This window comes from Prunus persica, chromosome G6, assembly GCF_000346465.2.
Source record: "Prunus persica cultivar Lovell chromosome G6, Prunus_persica_NCBIv2, whole genome shotgun sequence".
Taxonomy (NCBI): Eukaryota; Viridiplantae; Streptophyta; class Magnoliopsida; order Rosales; family Rosaceae; genus Prunus; species Prunus persica.
The window spans coordinates 17,199,376-17,221,755 of record NC_034014.1 but is presented as its reverse complement, the minus strand read 5'-3'; the positions used below and the strand labels follow the sequence as shown (position 1 = coordinate 17,221,755).

General features: G+C 36.5%; 1 protein-coding gene across 1 annotated transcript; it reads right to left on the bottom strand.

Moving 5' to 3' along the window:
- On the bottom strand, nt 8,039-12,337 carry LOC18772488 (systemin receptor SR160). Its single transcript, XM_007208320.2, has one exon. It carries the CDS (start codon nt 11,955-11,957, stop codon nt 8,346-8,348), a length of 3,612 nt encoding a protein of 1,203 aa, XP_007208382.2. The 5' UTR covers nt 11,958-12,337; the 3' UTR covers nt 8,039-8,345.

Here is a 22,380-nt window from a genome sequence, read left to right as displayed (position 1 = left end):
AGAGAAGATAATATCATTTAATTCAGATATTATCTTCTTAAGAGATAATATATTTAATTCGAATATTATCAAGTCCGACTCGATCCCTACGAAACCCTAGCCCCGAGGCTCCTATAAATAGACGACCTCATTTATCATTCAAGGTACATCTAAACCTACTCCTTATACCTGAGAAAAATACCCAAAACTCTCTCTCCCTCTCCACTCTCCATATTTTCTCCACACGGCTCCGGCCACCACACACTGCTCCGGCCACCCGGTTTACACCCTACATACAACTCCGTACCCTTTGCTTAGCTATTGTTTTTCTACAAACACTCGAACTAACTTAGGCATCGAAGGGCCTTTGGCCAACACCCCCCGGGTGTGGTCTATTTACTCCAATCTTTTTTACAGGAATCGAGGAAGAGAGAGAAGGAAGATCGAAGGTTGAAGGATTTAGAAGCGAATATTCTCCCGTGAAAATATTTGCACAAATAGATATAAGGCAAGATTAGTTGCCAAGAGGTTCACACAACAAGAAAGGATTGATTATCATGAAACCTATACCTGTTTCAACCAAATACTTTTTTAGAGTGATCATGTCACTTGTGGCTCATTTTAATTTACACTTACATCACATGGATATTAAGACTGCATTCTTGAACGAAAAATTAGAAGAAGAGATTTACATGCAACAACCAGAAGGTTTCATTCAGGAGAAGGGAGAAAATCTAGTTTGCAAACTTTGTAAATCAATCTATAGTCTCAAACGAGCATCTAAACTGAAGTTGTTATAGTCTATGGTTTTACAGAGAATGTCATGGATGAATGCATTTATATGAAGATGAGTGGGAGTCACTTTATTATTTTGGTGCTTTATATAGATGACATTTTGTTAGTTTGCACCAACTAATCAATGTTGCATGATTGCAAAGCTTTTCTGGCCAAACACTTGGATATGACTGATCGGGGAGAAGCTTCATATGTTTTGGGAATTGAAATAAGCGGGAATAAAGACAAGGGTTTGATAGGACTCTCAAAGAAAATTTATATAGAGAAGATACTTAAAAGGTTCAATATGCAAGATTATGTAGGAACATATATGCCTATTTCTAAGGGAGATAAGTTGAGTAGAGATCAAGCACAAAACTGATCAAGAGAGGCTTGAGATGGTTGAAAAGCCTTATGCTTCATTGGTCGGAAATTTAATGTATGCAAATGTTTGCACCATGCCTGATATAGCATTTCCTATAAATGAGTGCAGATTTCAATCAAATCCTAGACATGCTCACTGGATGACAGGTAAAAGGGTTTTGAGATGTCTATAGAGAACAAAGAATTACAAGTTGATTTTTTGAAGAAGTGATGTATTGGAATTAGAGGGGTTTGCAGACGCAAACTTTGTAGGATGTAAAGATGATCTGAAATCAACATTTGGCTATGTGTTTCAATTTGCAGGAGCAGCTGTTTCGTGGAGAAGTATTAAAAAACCTCTCACAGTTGCATCAACTATGTTGGCTGAATTCCTAGCTTGTTTTGAAGCTACTTCTCAAGCTATGTGGTTAAAGAATTTTATAACTAGCTGGAATGTAGTTGAGTAAATATATAGACTTATACAACTTTGGAATGACAACAGTGCAATAGTTCTTTTGGCAAAAGGGAATAAGAGGACAAAGTTTTCAGGAATTCTAAAAGTTAAATTCTTCACAGTTAAAGAAAAGATCAATAATGGCTACGATGTTTTGGATCATATTAGCACATATGTTATAATACGTTCTCACTAAGGGGCTTCCAAATGGTGTATTTCATAAACGTGTCATTAGTATGGGATTAATAGCTTATATGAGTGGCTAAAACAGTGGGAGTTAGTTTTATTTTGGTAGATTTAACTTGTTTTGTTAGTTTTCAGTTTTGATTAACTAGTGGTAGTTTCAATGAACGATTTTTAGATTTGAGGTTTAATAGAATTCATTTTATTCACTTTAAATTTTATTAGTTATTTGTAATTACTTGTTAGTTGAATACATATAAGAAGCATTGCTAGCATTAAAGATAGTTGCATTGGAATTGTATTCGTGACATAGTTTGTATCTTTGCTTGTTCAAATTGAGACCTTTGTAGTCATTTGTAGGGACAACTGAATAAACGTGACTTATGTTAAGCACTTTTAGTTTAGTCATGATTATTCTATGGTTTTAGTCTTGATCGAAGCTTCATGTAGTATTAGAAAACTTTAAGTGTGATTATAAAGACTTTGATGATTGTATGTTCAATAAGTCTTGATAGTTCCTTACTGTTTTTTATCACTGACAGAGGCTTAGTATGAATTTTGTTTGGCTATATTTCACAAGGCCTTAAAGTGGACAATGCAATTCTTCTTTTGTGATTATTTGACCAAGTGGGAGATTGTAAGAAAACATCTTGTCTTAACCACAATTGTGGTCTTCTAATCACATGTGGACTCAAGAGTTTGCATTGATCAAGATATACAACTCTAACATGTTTGTAGCTCTTGTTCTAAGTGCATTTAAATTGAAACACAGGAGCCTTGAGGATTCCTAATTACATATGGATTGAAACAACCTATCTAATGCAACGAAGTTTACTCGAATGTTTCTTGATGGGAAAGACACTAGGGTAATTACTTATAAATATATGCCTCTTCCCTATTGGCCAAACACACTCAAACATAAAATCTCACCCCCTTTAGAGAGAGAGAGAGAGAGAGAGAGAGAGAGAGAGAGAGAGAGAGAGAGAGAGAGAGAGAGCTAAGGAGCTGAGTAGATTAGGCCAAGGTTAGTGTTGAGATTCAAAGGCATGCTATAACTTATAGTCGTTTCCCTCCTTTGAGTTGGCTTCACTCATCTACTAGTATTCAATGACTCGATATTATGCTATATTACCTTTCATCTTAATCTAGCCTATAGATCACCCCTTCTGTCAAGTTATGCCCCATTGCGTGGTAAAACCAGGCTCTAATGTCAATTATTAAGAGTGCATGTGTAGAACTTGCTCATAAACCGGCTTGTAAGAGCATCTCCAATGGATAAGGCAAGTGAAATAGACAAATATGTACTTTAATTACTTAAGTGACATGTTGCCTACTCATTTGCCTCATGAAAAAAAAAATAGTCACTCTAATGGACTAGGCAATACAATTGTACCAATCATTATTTTATGATTAAAAACATGTGGGATGGTGGAAAAAAGTTACTACCAACTAAAAATTAAAAACATGTGGGATCCAATTTGCCTAATGCTTTTGAAGTAGGCAACACTGCCTTAATTGAGAGAATATGTATATTTTGCCTGCTCATTACATGTTCCCTTGAAGCATGAAAATGCTTATGTGGCAAGGCAAATTAGCCTTGCCTACTCTTTTGCCCTATCCCTTGGAGATGCTCTGAGGAAAAGGGTGCTCAAAAGCTTTTAAACTACCCTATATGCTATTATTAGTTGATAAATTAATTAGACATCTGATTATTATCATGATCATTTCAGTATTTTTATCAAATAAAATGTGTTTAAGTATTTATTTAATTATAATTAAATAGTAAGAGGCTTGTAGTTAAAGTGGTTAAGAGCAATTACCAGTGCACATGGGGTCTTGTGTTCGAATAAAAACCTATCAAAAAAATGATTTAGGGGTTTTAAGACTGCTTTCAATTGGGTTGGAAGCTCTTTCTGACAACCAAAATCGTTACCAATAGGTCACAAAACTGCTTTATAAAGAAATACCTACAATGTGCTTCCAGCACGTTTCAACAGCCTGGGCAACAGGTAGGGGCCACCAACCCGGGCAAGCCCAAAAACAAATAAAGCCCGTGCTCCTGCACCAAGGCTGTTGACGTCATCGCTCACACTAGGCTAGCGTCAACGCACGGGTTTGAATTCTTTTTACCGTTGGCGAGTGTATTTCACGTGCCAACAGTAAAAAAAAATTTGAACTTGCGTGCAATGACACCAGCCTGGTGTCAGCCCTGCTTTCCCCTAACAAGATAGAAGCTATGTGGTGCTTCCTGGGGCGTCCAATCCAATATTTCTCCTCTAATCTAATGGCTATCAATTTTTGTGTAAAAAGAGTTGAAAAAAAAAATCAAAATTTTTTTAAAAAAAATACCAAAAAATTCTGAATTTTTTTTCTATAAACACCTACCAATATTCTTTCCACACCAAATTTTCATACAAATTCTTCTCCTTCCAATATTATTCACTTTCCACACCAAATTTTCTACTACTAAATTTCATTTGTGTAAAAATACAAATGGCTTCTTCCATCGAAGTCGGAGGGTCGTAGACAACCATGGAAGATGTTTTGTTGTGTGAGTGGGTCCAAGTTGGTCATTGCCCTATCACAAGCAATGAGATGAAGTTCTCTCATATGTGGAGAAAAATTCATGCCAAATTTTTTGAGAGATCGGGTTCGGCTCATACGGAAATGACATTGGCTAGTAGGTGGAAAATTTTCAATAAAGAGTTAGGGAAATGGAGAGATGCTTTGGCAAAAGTAAGGGACAACTTTCAAAGTGGCAAAAATCTTGGCAACGAGGTAAATTATTTGTAATTGTCGTTTTATTAATTTTAATGTCATATTTTTTGATATTTTCTTATATTTTGAATTTTTTATTATTATAGATTATGCAAGCACAAATATAGTTTGGTTCCATTGGTCAAGGCAAAAAATCTTTCAACAATCATCAATGTTGGGAGGTTGTGAAAAATTATTCGAGATTCAAAATTATTCTCATGAGTCCGACCATTGTGTTGAATGAGACGCCGTTCCACGATTCACCGGCATCGGATTCGCAGTTAGAGTCCTCGATGAATCAAGACTCATAAATCCAAAGGGAGCCGAGGCCTCTTGGGAGGAAGGCGGCGAAGGTCAAGAGAGGGAGTAATTCGACCAATGATTGTACAAATTTTTTTGAGCAAATTGCTATCAACGGAACAATGAGAATTGAGAGAGACATGAAAAGAGATGCGGCTAACAAGACAAGAGATGAAGCATTTTCCAAAGAAATGGAGTATGCACACAAATAAGACATGGACAAGAAGGATCGGGAAACCATGGTCATGGATACGAGCCATCGTCCCCATAAACAAAGTCATTTTGAAAGCTAGAATGAATGGATGTTATGAGAAGAAGGCTTTTCCGTGACGATAGACCTAGCAACACGGAGTGGATAAATGATGAAAACCATTAGGTTGTATTGATAGAGTTGACATTTATTAATTAGTTGTATTGCTTGTCTTTTATTTAATTAGTTGTAATGCTTGTCTTTTATTGAATTAGTTGTATTTCTTAATTAGTTGTATTGCTTTTTTTTTAATTGAATAAAGAAAGCATTCAATAATATAACTATTTATTTAAAACATTGCATACATCAAAACAAAGCATAATTCATTACAAAACACAAAGAAAGCATAATTCAAAACAAAACACAAACAAAGCATGGTTTAAAACAAAGCACTAAACTTAACTTCATTGACAGTGATTGTCTCTCAGTGCCCATAAGTGCTCTATCAAGTCAACTTGATGTCTTTTGTGAATATAAGAATATTGCATTTCCGTATAACGGTCAATCGTACCGTTGTTGTAACGACCATCCCTAATCACTGTTCGTGCTCCGATGGTTGTTCATTTTCTCCCACGGGCCGTTCTAAATTCTTGTCACATGGGATCAGGTTCGAACATCTCTGGTTCATCATGATCATACTCATCCTCCACAATCATGTTTATGGGGGATGATGCACGTCATCATAATGCTCCAAAGCACATCTTCATCAAACAAACAAGCAGCCACCTTAATGATTGCCCACCGAGCTTGGAGGATACCAAAACACCTTTCCACATCATTCTTATAACCCTCTTGATAGATAGCAAGGTATTTTTCCTTCTCACGATTGGGGATGCGGAATTGTTTTGACGAATGTCGTCCACCTTGGGTAAATTCCATCTGCTAAGTAGTACCTACTCGAGTAGACGGTATTGTTGATTTCATACGTGATCTAAGGGACTTGACCTCTCAACACATCGTTGAACATTGGGGATTGACCAAGCACTTTAAGGTTGAGATCCCACAACTCCAAAAAAAGCATGCCCAACCCAAGTATCGAATGCTAGAATGCAACGGCTTCCAGAATTGCCCAACTACCCTTGAAAATCAAAACTAGAGTACAATGAATTTGGGAAAAGTAATCTTCCAAGAGATTCTTACCCCGAGAATGCCTACATCTGTCCATGTTCGGGCCACAGCCGACTTGTGAACCACGGTGACCTTGGCTTGATTGATGGAGCATAGTCATTGCCATGGCAACTTGATCATCATCTTCTTTCCACTCCCTTTTTTCTTCAGCTCATTTGCGCATTCTTTCTTCATCTTCTCACTCTTGCCTCTCCAACAACCTTCTCGTGTAAGACATTGAGAGTAGAATGTGCTTTCTAAAATCTAAGAAATGAAAGGATAGAAAGGATATATGTGAGAAGTCTGAGTTGAGGTTGTGGTTTTATAGAGGAATTTAGAAACTAGAGATGACACGTGGCGCAATTTTAGAGGGCGAAAATCTTATTTGAAATTTAAGATTTGAATTTTATAATAAATATCGACACTTGGCAATCGAAAATCTTATTCGAAAATCTTATCCGAAAATTGAGATGTGAATTTTTTGATAAATATGGACATGTGGCAACCGAAAATCTTATCCAAAAATTTTATCCGAAATATGATATGTGAATTTTATAATAGATATTGACACGTGACAATTGAAAATCTTATCCAAATTAATCGTTTAAGTATTAAAAATAAAAAATAAAGTTAATAGTAATTGTCTTTTGACATAGCAATAGGTGAAAACACAACTTACCTTTTGCAAAAACTTGCACTATTCACGTGAATAATAACAATCCTTACTTTTTTTTGTTTTTTGACATGAAAAATGGGTGAAAATAATATATATTATCTATAAGTCCCCATTTTATATATATCTACAAACTTATCACAAGTTAGGAAAGAAATAAATACATAAAATGACATCTTAGTCATGGCATGGGTGGTGGGGACGTTGGGCTCTGTTCCAAGTCAAGATCTCACACAAGAAGTTGATAATGTTCATCTAGCCAACAATTATTTTATTTGTTTCTTAAGGGGTCGGGGTTTTGTTCATGCTTAAAATAGGGACGCACATTTTCCCAGCTGGAAGAGAAATTATAATCTTCTCTCTCTCTCTGTGTCTCTCTCTCTCTCTCTGTCTCGACCGAGAGCACGTGCGGTGCACCATTGCACACTGTCGATGAAAAAGAGACAAATTTTTATTGTTTATATTAAATTTTGTTTTGGAAAATGAAAGGAAACGTTGAATCCAAGTGTTGTTGACACTTAAGAGCATGCCAATTTTGAGCTTACAGTTTGCAATAATGGGATTGGGATTTCACTAGAAGATGGTCCAGAGTTCAGACACAAATATGTGAATGGTGAAACAACTTCTGCAAACAGAGTTAGAGATGTCTTTAAAATTAAGTGAAATGTTCCAACAATACCATGTAAATATAATCAAGCATTTTGGCATTCATATATATCATAATTTGATAGAAAGCGATATTGGAAAGAGGAAATCGAACCTAAGATATAAGGGTGCATGAATAAATGCTCTTAATCACTTGAACTACAGGTCCTTTGCAGTAATCAGTGTATATGATTCGTTTTCTTCAATATGTGCTACATGTCTAGTTTGATTTTTTTTTTTTTTTTTTAAATTTCTTCTTTCCTTTTTTTTATATTATATTTTTTTATATTTTGAAATTTGAATAACCCTTCAGCAAATTACAGAAACTTGCTAGAAGACACCTCAGTTAGGTTTTGGTGGTGCCCTTGGTTCTGCTTTTAAATTATGGGCACATGGGTTGCCATGCTATATCAATAATCAGGATAATGAGCAGAAGTTGAGGGTACCATAAAAGAGAAAATTAAAACAAATCAGGTAGACTGAAGTCTGAGGAAAGGGCCAAAAAACCCCCTCCACTAAGTCATCATCAATGAGGTCAGAGAGATGCAACAGCTTCTTTTGGAGGATTTGATCTGAACCCAAATGCTCTCTTATAAAAGAAAAAAATAAAAACTGAGAACCAAATTTAAGCAGCATGACAACTGAAGCTGTTTATATACACATTTATCACAAGTTAAACAACCTTCTATGTATAAATAACAAGATTACATACATTAAATGGTACAGCAAAACAGGCAGCTTCACAGCATTTGAAGCTGTAAAGAAGAGGGAAAAAAATTGGGGGAGCTGAAAGTATCATCTCCACCTTGTTTCTTCTTTCTTCCAAAGAATTCATTTGAAAATTGGCTTGGCTTTTTGGGCTACTGCTTGCTTTCAGGGACTTCTTTTATGCTCATCTCTACCATTTCAACTGCACCAAAACCTCCGTCGTCAGTGGCTATGGTTGATTGAGAGTCAATCCCGGACCCTGTTTGGATTTCCTTGAACATTGCCATGACTTGAATCATTGTGGGACGCCGCCATGCCCTATCCTCCAAACAAGCACAAGCTACCTTTAAATGCTGTAAAAGCTCAATCTCAACGCTCTCGTCCTCTTTCATGAGCTCTGGATCAAAAACATCACTTATTTTCAATTTTGCATGTTGTTTTACCCAACCCACAAGATTATTGTCACCAAAATCTGCTGAATCTGTAGGACGCTTTCCTGTCAGCAACTCAAGCAATACTACACCATAACTATAAACATCACCTTTCGTAGAACATCTGAAGCTCTGGTAGTATTCAGGAGGGACATAACCAGGTGTGCCTGCTAGAGTGCTCACGCTCAAATGGGTGTCCATTGCACTCATAAGCCTTGCCATTCCAAAATCAGAGACTCTGGCTTCCAAATTTTCATCGAGCAGCACGTTGCTCGATTTCATGTCCCTATGAATGATGTGTGGGATGCAATTGTGGTGAAGAAAGGCCAGTCCCCTCGCAGACCCAATCGCAATTTTCCTCCTTGCAGCCCAGTTCAGCTTGATGCCAGCTTTCTTTGGCTCATGTAAAACATCATCTAAACTTCCATACTTCATGTACTCATAAACCAAAAGCCGTTCTTCTCCTACTTTGCAGTATCCAAGGAGGGGAACAAGGTTTCGGTGTTTGATCTTCCCTATTGTTTCCATTTCAGCAGTGAATTCACGATCACCCTGTCCACTGATGTGTATCAATTTCTTGATGGCTACAATGCTGCCATCTTTCAGTTTGGCCTTGTATACATCACCAAAACCACCAGAGCCTATAAGGCTGTCGTCATGGAAACCATTGGTGGCCTCAAGAAGGTCTGCGAAAGTGAGCTTTTGAAGGGGCTTCTCAAATGTGGCAAGGTTGATGCTTAACGCTTCCTTAGTGCCAGGTAGCTTCCAGCCATTGACAGTGCCTGATTGGTTACGACTGTCGATATAAACATCAAGGGCTGAATCCTTCTTTTTTCGCCTTTTCTTGGTTTCGATGGCAACAATAAGCAAACCAAAGATGCAGAAAAGGGAGAAGAGCAATCCCATTGCCACACTGCCCACCAGGGATGCTTGTCGTCGATGAGACTTTTGATGCGCATTTGCATTTGGCCCAGAAGCTCCGCCACATGGAGATAAAGGGTAGCCACAGAGGCCTGAATTGTTGATGAATCTGTAGGCAGGGAATGTCTCAAATTGACCCGACTCTGGAATCATTCCAGATAAATGGTTGTTTGATAGATCAATCTCCATGAGCAAGGAAAGGCCAGTCAGAGCCTGTGGAATAGTTCCCTCAAGAATATTGCTAGAGAGATCAAGAATGTTAACGCTTCTCAATTTTCCAAGCTCTTCTGGGATTGAACCAGATATGTTGTTATGGCCCAAATTCAAAATATAGAGATAGTACATCTTCCCGATCTCTTTGGGAATGCTACCGGATAACAAATTATGTGAAAGATCAAGAAAAATCATAGACCCATTGTGGTTAAACGTTGGTTGGATCATACCTCTGTACACTCTAGTGAAGTTGCAAGGATTTCTTGCCGAAATCCTGTTCAGATGCTCGTCTCTGATCCCCGCAAACTCGAGCAAATTCCCTGCTCCATGGCACTCTTTGCTACCATCATTCTTGATATATGCGTACGTTTTGGAAACAATAAAATTCACTGCAATGTTGCCAGACTGTTTGAAAAGCGCAGGCGGGATTGTACCATTCAAGAAGTTGGTATTGAGATCCAACCATATCAAGCTCTTACAGTCACCGAGCTCCGGAGGAATGTTTCCATAGAATGAGTTGTTACTGAGTTTGAGTATTGCAAGTTTTGTAAGCTTCCCAATCCACCCAGGAATCTCACCGCTCAACTTGTTGTTTGACAATGAAATCCAATTCAAACTGGTGCAGTTGCTTAGCCCAACAGGAAGGGACCCAGTCAGCTCATTGAAGTCTAGAATAAGATTCTCAAGTGACCCAAGGTTCGTTAGCTCTTGTGGGATTTCCCCACTAAGCTTATTCAACCAAATGATCAAATCACGAAGGTTCGACAGAGACCCCAAGCTTGAAGGGATAGTGCCCGTGAGGTAATTGAAGCTCAAATCAAGAGAAACCAGCTGAGAACAGTTGCTCAGAGTTGGAGGAATAGTACCAATGAACAGATTGTTCTGAAGGTACAACTCCTTCCAGCTGTTCCTGGGATCTCCACAGAGCCCAACAGGAATTGGCCCAGACAAATTGTTGGAACTGAGATCCAAACTCTCCAAAGTTGCAAGCTTGGACAGAGAATCAGGCAGACGACCAAAAAAATTGTTCAAAGAAAGAGACACAGCCTTTAAGTTGCTAAGCTTCATCAAAATCTCAATAGGCAATTCACCAGATAAATTATTTCTGGACAGGTCCAAGGACTCCAACAAAGTACAAGAGGTCAAAGCATCAGGAACCGTACCGGTAAGGCTATTGGACGAAAGATCGAGCTCCACAAGCTCTGCACAAGTATCCAATAAGTTCATAGGAAATGTACCTTGAAACCCATTTCCTGCAAGTGAAAGAATCTTCAACTTCTTTGTGGGCATGTCTGGAACTTGACCATAGAAGTGGTTGACAGAGAGGTTCAAGAAAGTGAGCTGGCTGCAGGCAGATATAGCACGCCCAATGTCGCCTGAAAACTTGTTTCCAGAGATGTCAAGGTGGTCCAAAGCCAAGCAATCACCAAAAGAAGGAACGGAAACAGAGAAATTGTTGGAGGACAAGTCTAAGTGCTCCAATTTCTTGCAGCTAGAAACACTGCTCATCTCCCCTGATATCTTGTTCCCTTTCAAAACCAGTTGCTGCAAGTCACCACAACCGTTGGATAATATCAAAGGGACCACGTTTGGGCCGGAAATCTTGTTGTATGAAAGATCAAGAACCTGGAGGCTGAGCCTGAACCCAGTAGAGTCCTTGGTGAAGAAATCAAGAGAGTTTGAAGAGAGATTGAGAAACTTCAAGGCAGAGCAAGCACCCAAGCTGGAGACATCAGATATTGGGCCTGACAAGGAGTTCTCAGCTAGATCTATGGTGGTGAGGAGAGGGCTGCACTTGGATTTAGGAGGGAAAGAGATGGAGCCAGAGAGAGAAGTTGATTTTAGAGTGAGAAATTCAAGAGAATCAAGTGTCATCAAGAAAGTGGAGACAAGGGTGAGATTGGTGTTTAAGGCGGTGCCGCTGAGGTCTATGGAGGAAACCCCGGTTTGCTTGCAGGAAATACCATTAAAGGCACATGGGTTTTGGTTGGGGAGCCAGTTGGGGAGAAGGGTTGGGCTTGGAAGAGAGTATTTGAAGTTGAGGAGCTTCTGGGTGTCTCTGTAAGCAGAAGACGAAGAAGATGAGGATGCTGGGCGTGATGCAGAGAAGGCTTGGAGAAAGAGTAAGTGAAGAAGAAGGAGAAGGAAGGGGAAGGAGAAGTGAGTGTGGTGCTGTGAAATAGCTTTGTGGAGTTTCATTTTGTAAGTGCAGTTTTGAGGTGCTAAGAGAAATGGTTTTGGTTTTATGTTCTGAGGTCTGCCATTAGAGAGAGCTCAGAAGCTATACCTGCTGGTTTAGATAGAGAGAGAGAGAGAGAGAGAGAGAGAGAGAGAGAGAGAGTCAAAAGTCGGAATGAGGAAGGTAAGAAGGGTATTTATCAAGTGGAGGGAGTGGACACAGGGATTGCTCACATGCCATGTGACTCTCTCTCTCTCTCTGCCTGTCTGTTTGTCTGAATTTACACTCTCTCTCTACTTTTTTTCTTTAAAATCACCTTTTAATCTTCTTCTTCTTCTTCTTCTTTTATTATCAATCATTCTTTTAACTCTCAGTTATCTTTTTCCTTTGTTTCTGTAATGGAGGAGTTTAAGAAAACCACTCTCTCTCTCTCTCTCTCTCTCTCTCTCCTCAAGGCTTAATTATGGGGACTATTATCTGCTTGTCTCTCTAGCTTTATGGCTTTCTTTCTGCGTACGTGAGATGAACTGAGAGATCAAAACCAATGATACATCCATCACTGTCGATTAATGAAGATTCCAGCCTCTTAATTTATTGGCACTTTTTTAATTAAGGGATCTGGTCTTATCAAATACAAAAATTAAGGGATCTGGTCAATTTTATATGGACTTCTTTTTCTTTTTTAAGCTTTGTTATTCTTGTGCTATATTGTTATTGAGATGACTCATTTTACGATATGTGTCTTTTGTATTTTTTTTTTATTTATGTTTATTTATTTTTTAAATGTTTCAGACCTATCATATTATATTGCATTTCTTTTCATTTTTATCTTATACAAAAATACAAAGAAACTATGAATTTTAACGGATACAAAAATCTTATTTTACCTTCTTATTACTGTAATTTAAAATTATAAAATTATCCTACTAAATAATTTTTTTGTTTTTATTTTTTTTTATAAAAGCAATATTCAGAATGGTGGAATTAAACTTAGGACCTCGAGTGCGGAGGTGAATGCTCTTAAGTTAAGAGATAAGTACGCAGTGGAGATTATATTATCTCACTAACAATATTTTGTTTACATAATATACAATAGGATTGCAGCTTGCAACTCAAGTGATTAAGAGTATTTACCCATGCACGTTAGGTTATGTATTTGATTCATCTTCCCTCGCTTGTATAAAAATAACATAAACATACTAAATATCTAGTCTGAAAAATTTACCAAATAGCATTTTACCAATCTCCTTCTCCTTATTTTCACCAAATAACTTATTGCTTAATGTGATAAACTTAGCTAAGTATAGCTTAAAAGAATACTAAAACTTTGTACACAAAACAAAAACAAGACAAGAAAAAAAAAACAATCACTGCGTACACATACGAACATGAGGTGTAAATGTGGAAATTCAAATTTGGACAATAAACTCAAAAAAAATATGAAAATAAGCCTTTTGTTTTACTATTTTAAGATTTATAATGTTATTAGTTTTATTTATATAGTAGTTTTTAACTTTTTTTGTTTATTTTATCTTAAAATAAAATATGTTTTTTATGTGGACACGGAATTTTTTATTATTATTTATATTGTAATATAATATTGTTTTACATATTTGCCTTTTTAAATTGAAATAGTTGTGTTTTGAAAATACTTATTAAATTAGGGCCTATTTGGACTATTTGAACATTTCACCATAATAGCCTTCCTGATAAAATGACCACCCTTCCCCGATTAAAAAATTTAAATTTAAATTTAAAATTAAAAAAAAAATTGAACTACAAAGTACCACTATTCCAACCCTAAATATGTTATTAACTATAAAAGACAACAATTATCACTACTTAATGGGTGGAAGAACCCCCTTCTATAGTACATGCGGCTATTAAGGAAAACCCTAGGTTTTTAAGACTCTTAACCTATTTCCTCACCCTCCCTCACCATTTGGAGGACCCGAACACTTTTATGGATTTGATGACCTTCGTAGGTGCAATAACATCACTCATATATATTAGTTTGTTAGTAACTATGAGAACATATATCATATGGGCAAATGGCAAAAGGCTTTACCTAGTAAGGATCTCCATATTTAAGATAAATAAATACATCTTACTTTTGGGTTGTAATCCAATGATCGGAACAATTCAATTATAACGTTCTCTTTCAAGGATTATCCAAAAAAATCAACTAAATTGGAAATTGTTTAATTATTTGATTAGCTAGTTCCAAGTTTATCTAATGAATGTGTCTTTTGTGTAGATGACCAAACAATTTCCTATTTGGATAGTTTTTTTCTAAGGATGACCTTTGAAGAATAATTTAAAACATAGACGGTTCCAGTTGTTGAACTACATTGTGGGAGAAACCCTAGGACAAATGTATGGAATATTATTAAGCTAAGAGATCCCTTAACATAGAATAACTCTTTATAATACATCTAATATAATGTTAGAAAATTATAATATTTATATTTAATTTTTTAATAATTTAATGAAAATTAAAATTTTGGGACTTGTGACTTTAAGTACATGAATTTTATGAATTGGTATGTATCCACTGGGAATAGTCATGTTCTTAGCCGAGGAAAAATAAAATATTATTTATTTTGTTTGTAAAATAATAATACTTTATGTGATAAGTTGCATTGTTTCATATATGAAAAGTTGCATTGTTTCATTGCACTTCTTGCCTTAAGTTGCATTGTTTCATATATGAAAAGTTTGATTGTTTCATAGAAATTGAAACACTGCACTTCTTGGCCTAAGTTGCATTGTTTCATAATAAATGAAACATTGCACTTCTTGGCTTATGGTTGCAACATGAAAAGACACATTTGTTGATATTTTTCAATCACATCTTTTCTGAATAAAGGCCTTGTTTGTCACATCCCGAAATCGGCTCCGCCATAGCACGATATTGTCCGCTTTGGGGCCCCCTCTCTGGCCCTCACGGTTTTGTTTCTGGGAACTCACGAGCAACTTCCCAGTGGGTCACCCATCCTGGGATTGCTCTAGCCCCCAACTCCCTCAACTTCGGAGTTCCTACGACTCCGAAGCCAGTGAGCTCCCAAAAGGCCTCGTGCTAGATGAATGCGGGTGTGCACATATAAGGCACATCCCCCCCTCTCTATTGGTTGATGTGGGATCTTACAATCCACCCCCCTTAAGGGCCCGACGTCCTCGTCGGCACACTCGCACCACACGGCAGAGTGGCTCTGATACCAAATTGTCACATCCCGGAATCGGCTCCGCCGTAGCACGATATTGTCCGTTTTGGGCCCCCCTCTCTGGCCCTCACGGTTTTGTTTCTGGGAATTCACGAGCAACTTCCTAGTGGGTCACCCATCCTGGGATTGCTCTAGCCCCCAACTCCCTCAACTTCGGAGTTCCTACGACTCCGAAGCCAGTGAGCTCCCAAAAGGCCTCGTGCTAGATGAATGCGGGTGTGCACATATAAGGCACATCGCCCCCTCTTCATTGGTTGATGTGGGATTTTACATTGTTGCCTATAAATAGAGAAGATCCTACAACATTTCATTCATCCAATTGTATTCGACAATAGTAGTCTTTAGAGCATTCATAGCATTATATTTTTTAAGAAATATAGTGAGTTAGTAAGAGAGAATTCATACACAAGTTTGAGTCCGCTTTTCTTGGGGATTGTAGTGCTACTTCAACAAGAAGTCAATGTTGTATCCTGGGAGACATTTGCCAAACAAATTCTAAAAGCACCTGTGAGGAGGCAATTTCTTCTTAAGGAGATAGAACCAAGTTCTAGACTCAATCATCTGTAAAGTATTCTTAACATTTACCTTGTCGTTATTTTCTTGTATTTATTTCGAATTTATAGTGAAGTTTTATTTTCAAAATTCTGTAAATATAGCAATTATCTTTATATTTTTACCAACATATAGTATATTTAGTTTAGTAAGATAGTTATGCTAGTTAAATTGAGTTTTCTTGCGCAAGTTTAAACTTTCAAAGTACATAATTATCTAGGGATGGGCACAATCTGGTTTGGTTGGGTTTTCATACAAAGTACCATGGGTTTCATACACAGTGTCTAGAGGAACCGACTGAACCTATACGGTTTTGGTTTGGTTTGGCCTATTTTCAGTTTGGTTGAAGATAAAAATGTTGGAAATATGAACTAAAGCCAAGTATGATATGTAAACTTTTGGATATTTCAGACGTTGTTGATATAAAGGGGAATTGATGTTGATTTAAGTATATGTCTCATTAACTATTATTTACTTAATCAACAAGTCCATGGACTGTGAGATGAGGAAAGAGATCTAAGGAAGTTAGATCTAGGACACCTTTCCCTATAGCTCACACTCTAAAGAGTTCTTAGTCATAGGATCATCCAACTAGGCATTAACGATCCACAAAGACCGGCATACACCATATATGCTCAATTGGAAGGATGATTGGTCTCAAGTCATTTGTGTAGGTGACACTAAGATAGGTGTATTGGTGTTCATTAGAGAATGAATTCATTCAACGTGATCAAGCAAGAGATTTTGTATGGAAGTTTTACCTACATAGTCAAATAAGATATTTAGCCATGACCTAAGGCATCACAACTGTCTTATGGAAGCGTTGCGGGTCTTTGATAAGAATAAATAGTCGAGTTCTTTCGAAGGAATGACTCCAAGGTATGGTTAGGGTTCATGATCACTCCATAGAGGTAGATGAGTGTACAACAAGGGATCTATACCTTCTGTAAAGAGAGAGAATGCTCTGGTGATATGATTAAGAAGTCTTTAGCCAAAGCATTGACTACGATTGAGAATAGAGATTCTGATCATGCTCTTATGAATCATATAAGCTTAAGAGTTTACATTACGGGCTTAACATGTATTCGGAGCCTTAATGATGTGAACAAGAGCATTGAGTTAGAGAAGGACCGAATTACACTGTAATTCCAACTGAATAGGTTCTCTACCACTTCTATATCGGGTTGGATAGTCATGGCACGATTGTAGATGTTACCCATGACTTGTGGAAACTTTGAGGATATACTAAATGTGGGTCCTCATTAAAGAGAGAATTAAAAAGGATTTTTAATTCATAATCGATTAAGAAAGATTTCGAATTGCCCACTACCTTTGCCTATTAAAACCTAATGGATCGTATACCCATAAGGGCTAGAGATGAAATTAATTAGGAGATGATGAACAAGGATTAATTAATTCATCACGGCTCGGGAAATTTGGATTGGGCCTAAAATCATTTTGGGATCACAAGGCCCATCGGGGTTGGACCCATTGGGCTTGTAAGTTAAGTTGTAGTTAAAAACTTACGAGTAACAAGGCCAAAACTGGCCATAGGGTTTGGGTGAGGCCACATGGGTTATTTGAACCCCTTTATATAGATAAAGATGGTATCATCTCATCTTAGGGTTTTCTCTTGTGTTCTTGAGTTAAGAGGCAAACCAAATCCTCTCGTTCTCTACTAAAGGGGTCAACCATCTAGGAGGGGATTCTAGCAAATCCAACCTTCTAGATTAATCTTCATCCTTCTCTTTTCTTTGGTGTGGAAACATAGAGCACCCTCTTTTGGACTGCTTGAGAAATTCTTGTTGGTGTTGAAGGCCCATCCTTAGCTAATCAACCTAAGAGTTTCCTATTGGTAGTGCTACAAAGGTAAAAAAGTTTTCATTTCCCTCTCTCTTGGTGTATAGAGTCTTGGTTGGAACAATCTAAGCTTAGGCTTAAAGATACTTGGGTTGGATTTGTTTTAAAGCTCAAAGTTTTAATCCATTGCTTCCGTTGCCTAGAGATTAAATGCAATATCATGATTGTCGCTTTATTAACCTAAAAAGTGTATGCATCCTTCAAAAAAGAGGAAGTGGTGAATAAGGGAGAAATAGGTAGAAGAGAGAAAGTTCTTAAGACATAAAGAGGAAGAGATAGGGAAAGAAAGAGCGAGGCTCAACAAGAAAAACATCTATGGTTCAGCGAAAATACAAAGAAGTAGGGCTAGAGTTGTTTAAGTGAAAATTTATTTCTGAATAAAATCTATATATATAAAGCCAAAGACAGAAAATAGTAAAACATTCAAAATACCAGAAAATGCTCGTGGTTAATGCAAACATTAAGAATTGAAATTGTTAATTAAATGAGGATAATATGGTAAATTCACACTTTTTCATATTTAAAAAAAATTAAAATTAAAAGAAAAATCAGATAATTGATCCTATTTTTATGGAACACAACTATCCATTATCTTTTTTTAATTATAAACTAAATTTAAGTTTTTTTAAAAAGGCCTCTCGACGGTGCGGAAGCACGTGCGAAGAGGCTAGTATTCTTAACGAACAAGTTATCATTCCAACACAAAATTATAATTAAAAAAAATAAAAAAACAAAAGTGGGCATTGTGATTTGCCATAACCATGGCAAACTTCCAAACTTGACCATTACACTCTCTTATTGAAATATACATGTGTGAAGCATGTGGTTATATATTTATAGTAGATAGATATGTGCTTTGATGAAATACTTCACTCTTTCTTCCTCAGTGGATTTCTTGAAACCATAACAATGCACCTAAGAATTTATTGATATGTTGAAGACGAGGGTAAAGATGGAATTTAGAAAAGTATTTATTAAGATTGAATTGAGACATATTTGAAGGAATAATTGTGACTGAAAATACCTATACTGATAGATAATCAGTTTTTACTGTTATTTGGATCTTTTACCAGCAAAGAAGAAAAGAATAGTGAATCTTCGCCTAACGTCACTTTCTCCCGTGCACAAACACCGATACTTATCAATGGCTGTCAAATGTTAACCGCTTATACGACGTGTCGCTTACCCATTCACCAGCATGCGTAACGTTTACTTTTTTTTTTTTCTTTCTAGCGTCGTAATTAATAAACAAAAAAACGTTAACAAAATTGCTCGGTTGTCACTTGGACACATTCATTCTTCCTTTGATCAGGGTTGATATGATTATCGGACTGTCACCATCTCACCTCTCACAACCCATTCCTCTTTCTTTGTCTAGGTAATATGAGGGCCCACATTTACATCATTTTTCCCAGGTGGGTCCGGATGGGCCCGAGTTTGATAAGCTTCTCATCTAATTTTGAATAAATGGGCACTGAAAAATTGAGGAGATATACAAAAAAATGATGATGTCTTGAGTTGGAGGGGGTGGGGCCTAGCAGCTGCAATCAACACGTGCCCATGTCCGTGGTGCTGACGTGGACCAATCGGAGCCGTTTAGTTTGACCCCAACGTCACCGACAGCGTGGCCATTCTGTCACTGTCACTGTTACGGTACGCTTCGCTTCTCTGAGAGAGAGAGAGAGAGAGAGAGAGAGAGAATGGTGGATTCATACTATTTCCAACCCAATTTTTACTATTTCTGTTGCTATCGTGCGCATTGGATTTCGGGCACTCAACAAATAAAAAGAAAGGAATATGAATAAAAATCTCTAAAAATAACCCCCCACACGTGCACAAACTCACAAGCAATTATTGTTGGGTTTTTCGTTGGTCCCACACATTAAGTAGTAGGGCTAAATTTTAATGCACAGAAATGTGATTAATTAAAGGAGGTGTTAATGAAGATAATATGATTAATTTTGTGTTTATGTGTTTAGGGTTTGAAGAACGAGGAAAGAAGGTCAAGGTTGTGGGCCTCTGGTCCTTTTTTTTTTTTTTTTTTGTCTTTGTCTTTCCTTTTCTATCTATCAAGTAATCAAGCACAAAGTACAAATTGGAAAATGAGAATGAAAACTAATGGCCACACGGAGGGTGAGAGATATCACTTATTAAAAGAGGACTGACCCCCACCCACAACCCCCGAACCCCACCTCCACCAAATTATTTTTGGCTAGGACACTGCTTGCCTTCTTTCTTGAAATAATAACTTTTTTATTTTTCTAAATTATAGTTTGACACATATGTAAAAATAATTTATTATAATAATTTCACACTTATTAAATTTTAATTTGGAGAAAAATAAGGATTTCTACTTCCATTCCAGAGGAAGGAGGCGAGTATTTTTCTGTTGGCTATGATTTCTATGGAGAGAGTTGGGCCATACAAGGGTGATTGGACAACCCTTCAAATACAGAGAAGTCACATTGTAAAGCCCAGCTAGCCCAAGGAGAGATACAGCTAATGGCACTCGTGTGCCTTTATGAGTTTTGTCATTTGCATCTACTTTTTAAATAAATAATTGCAAAAGGGTCTTCTTCGTCTCATAAATATAGACTGTACCATAACAATATCATCCTATTGAAAATATTATCCACACGATTATTGCTAATAAGGCAGATTCGGGGATAGAAATTTATATGCCTATTTTCCACGTGACATATTTAAACAATACAACAACGCATGTCGCGTGACAGAATAATTCGGTAAAGTTTTTCTTAATAATGTCACGTTTGGTTAAGATGAAAGAGAAGTTTTCAATGGAGTCTTTACAATCGATGTGGTTGGAGATGAAAATGTTAGGCCACAATGCCTTAATGTCTTGCTTGGGTCAAACTCAAACTATCCCTAGCTCATGGGTATAATTGATAGGCATAAAATGTAGGGCCAAAGCAGCTGTATGTGAACCAAATTTTCTTCTGTATCTGATTTCTGTGTGCATCATTTCTCCATAATAATTAAAAGAACCTTGCTATTCATGACCAATTTTAGGTATGATTTTCTGGTAATTACACTATGCATGCTCTCATTTTTCTTGCTTTGTTAGGCCTTGGGGCTGTTTGTGCCTCACTTTTTCTATCACTCTGCAGAATTGCGACTGCTATCAATATATTACTCCTTTTTTTTTTTTTTAAATTATTATTATTTTTTATCATTTAAAATATAAACATATTAAAGAAGAAATAAAATTTAGGACTTCAGGTACATAGAGAAATACAAATAATTAAAAGAAGATTCACTATTATACCTAATATAAGAGCTCAAATTATTTATAAAAAAAAACTCCTATACCTAATATAGGAGCTCAAATTATTTATAAAAAAAAACCCTATATGAAATGGACTTTAAAATCACACCCAAAACTCATTTACAACATAACAAAAAGACTTTTAACTTCTTTTAAATTACAAAACTGCTATTGATTTTTTAGAACAAACCCAACCCAAAAACCTCATAAAAAAAGCCCCAAAACACTCAATAGGGCATCAAAGTAATTTAATAATGAAAATTAAATTCAATAAGGTCAGCTGTCATTTTTTGAGTTTGTTTATAAAAATAAATGGTATATGGTTTATCTATATTATTGGTGTTAAGAATGGATATATGACTAAACAATTAGATATTAATCCAATAGTTTAAAAAAGTTTTTTAAAATGAGTGCAAGAGTGAGTGAACCGTTGAATTTACATCCAACGGTGAGTGACCACAAATTTCTTGGACCACAGGAGTCCAAGAGATTGTGGTCACCACCGTTGGATATTAATCCAATTGTTCAAAAAAGTTTTTTAAAAGAGTGCAAGAGTGAGTGAATCGTTAAATTTACATTCAACAGTGAGTGATTACAAATTTCTTGGATCCCTGACTGTATGACTAACAATAAATATCTCATAATTAAATGTGAACAAAGTATTGAGAGTTGGGACCACACAAAAAAAAAAAAAAAATCAGAATTCTAATTTTTTTATTTTATATTTTTTTTGAGCTAAAGTTTAGAGGAAGATTGACTACTTTCACTGTCAGCGTCAAGGCAAACCCACAATCTCGAGTTGAAATAACTTACACATGGGATCCAACTGTCAGTTACTGTTGATGTGAATTTATGTAGAAAATTACAGATCGAGCACCAATAAAAACTGCTAGCAAAGAGACTCAAACACTAATGAGACTATACACAATGTAAAAACCCTATCAACTAAACCAACTCTCGTGGCGAATTCTAAAACATTTTTCATTGTGCCACTGCCATTAGACTTCACATTACCAATGTTTTTTTATTTTTTGGTGAAATCACCTGGAGTGCAAATGGCGGCAGAAATGCATAGCTGGTATCTGCAGTACTTGAACAGTAAAGTAGGTGAAGAGGCACCTTAATACATCAAAGTCAAATCACTGCCAGAATATCATTTTGTTTATAATTTTATTTCGATGCTGTTATGATTTACTAAAAAACATGTACCAACTTTGACCAAATGGAAGAATTATTTTTTTTTCCCTAAACGTTAAAACTTCAAACAAAGCATGTGATAGAACCAGGTGACACCAAAGGGTATGCAGGTATTTCATACCATGATTGTCCACAGTATCCATTTTTTTTTATTTGTTGAAATTTACAGAAATGCTATTTGAACTTCTAGACATGTTGCGTGATTCTCAATTGAATTTGTTAATTTTTATTATTAATCACTTTGACTCTATAAAGTGTTGTAGTTTACTCTTTATGTCATGTTTCGTCCACTTTTTTGTTAAAATGTATCACACGCCCCTCATT

What these genes read in the sequence shown, in the direction of transcription:
- LOC18772488 (XM_007208320.2), bottom strand. Translation starts at nt 11,957, where the DNA reads ATGAAACTCCACAAAGCTATTTCACAGCACCACACTCACTTCTCCTTC.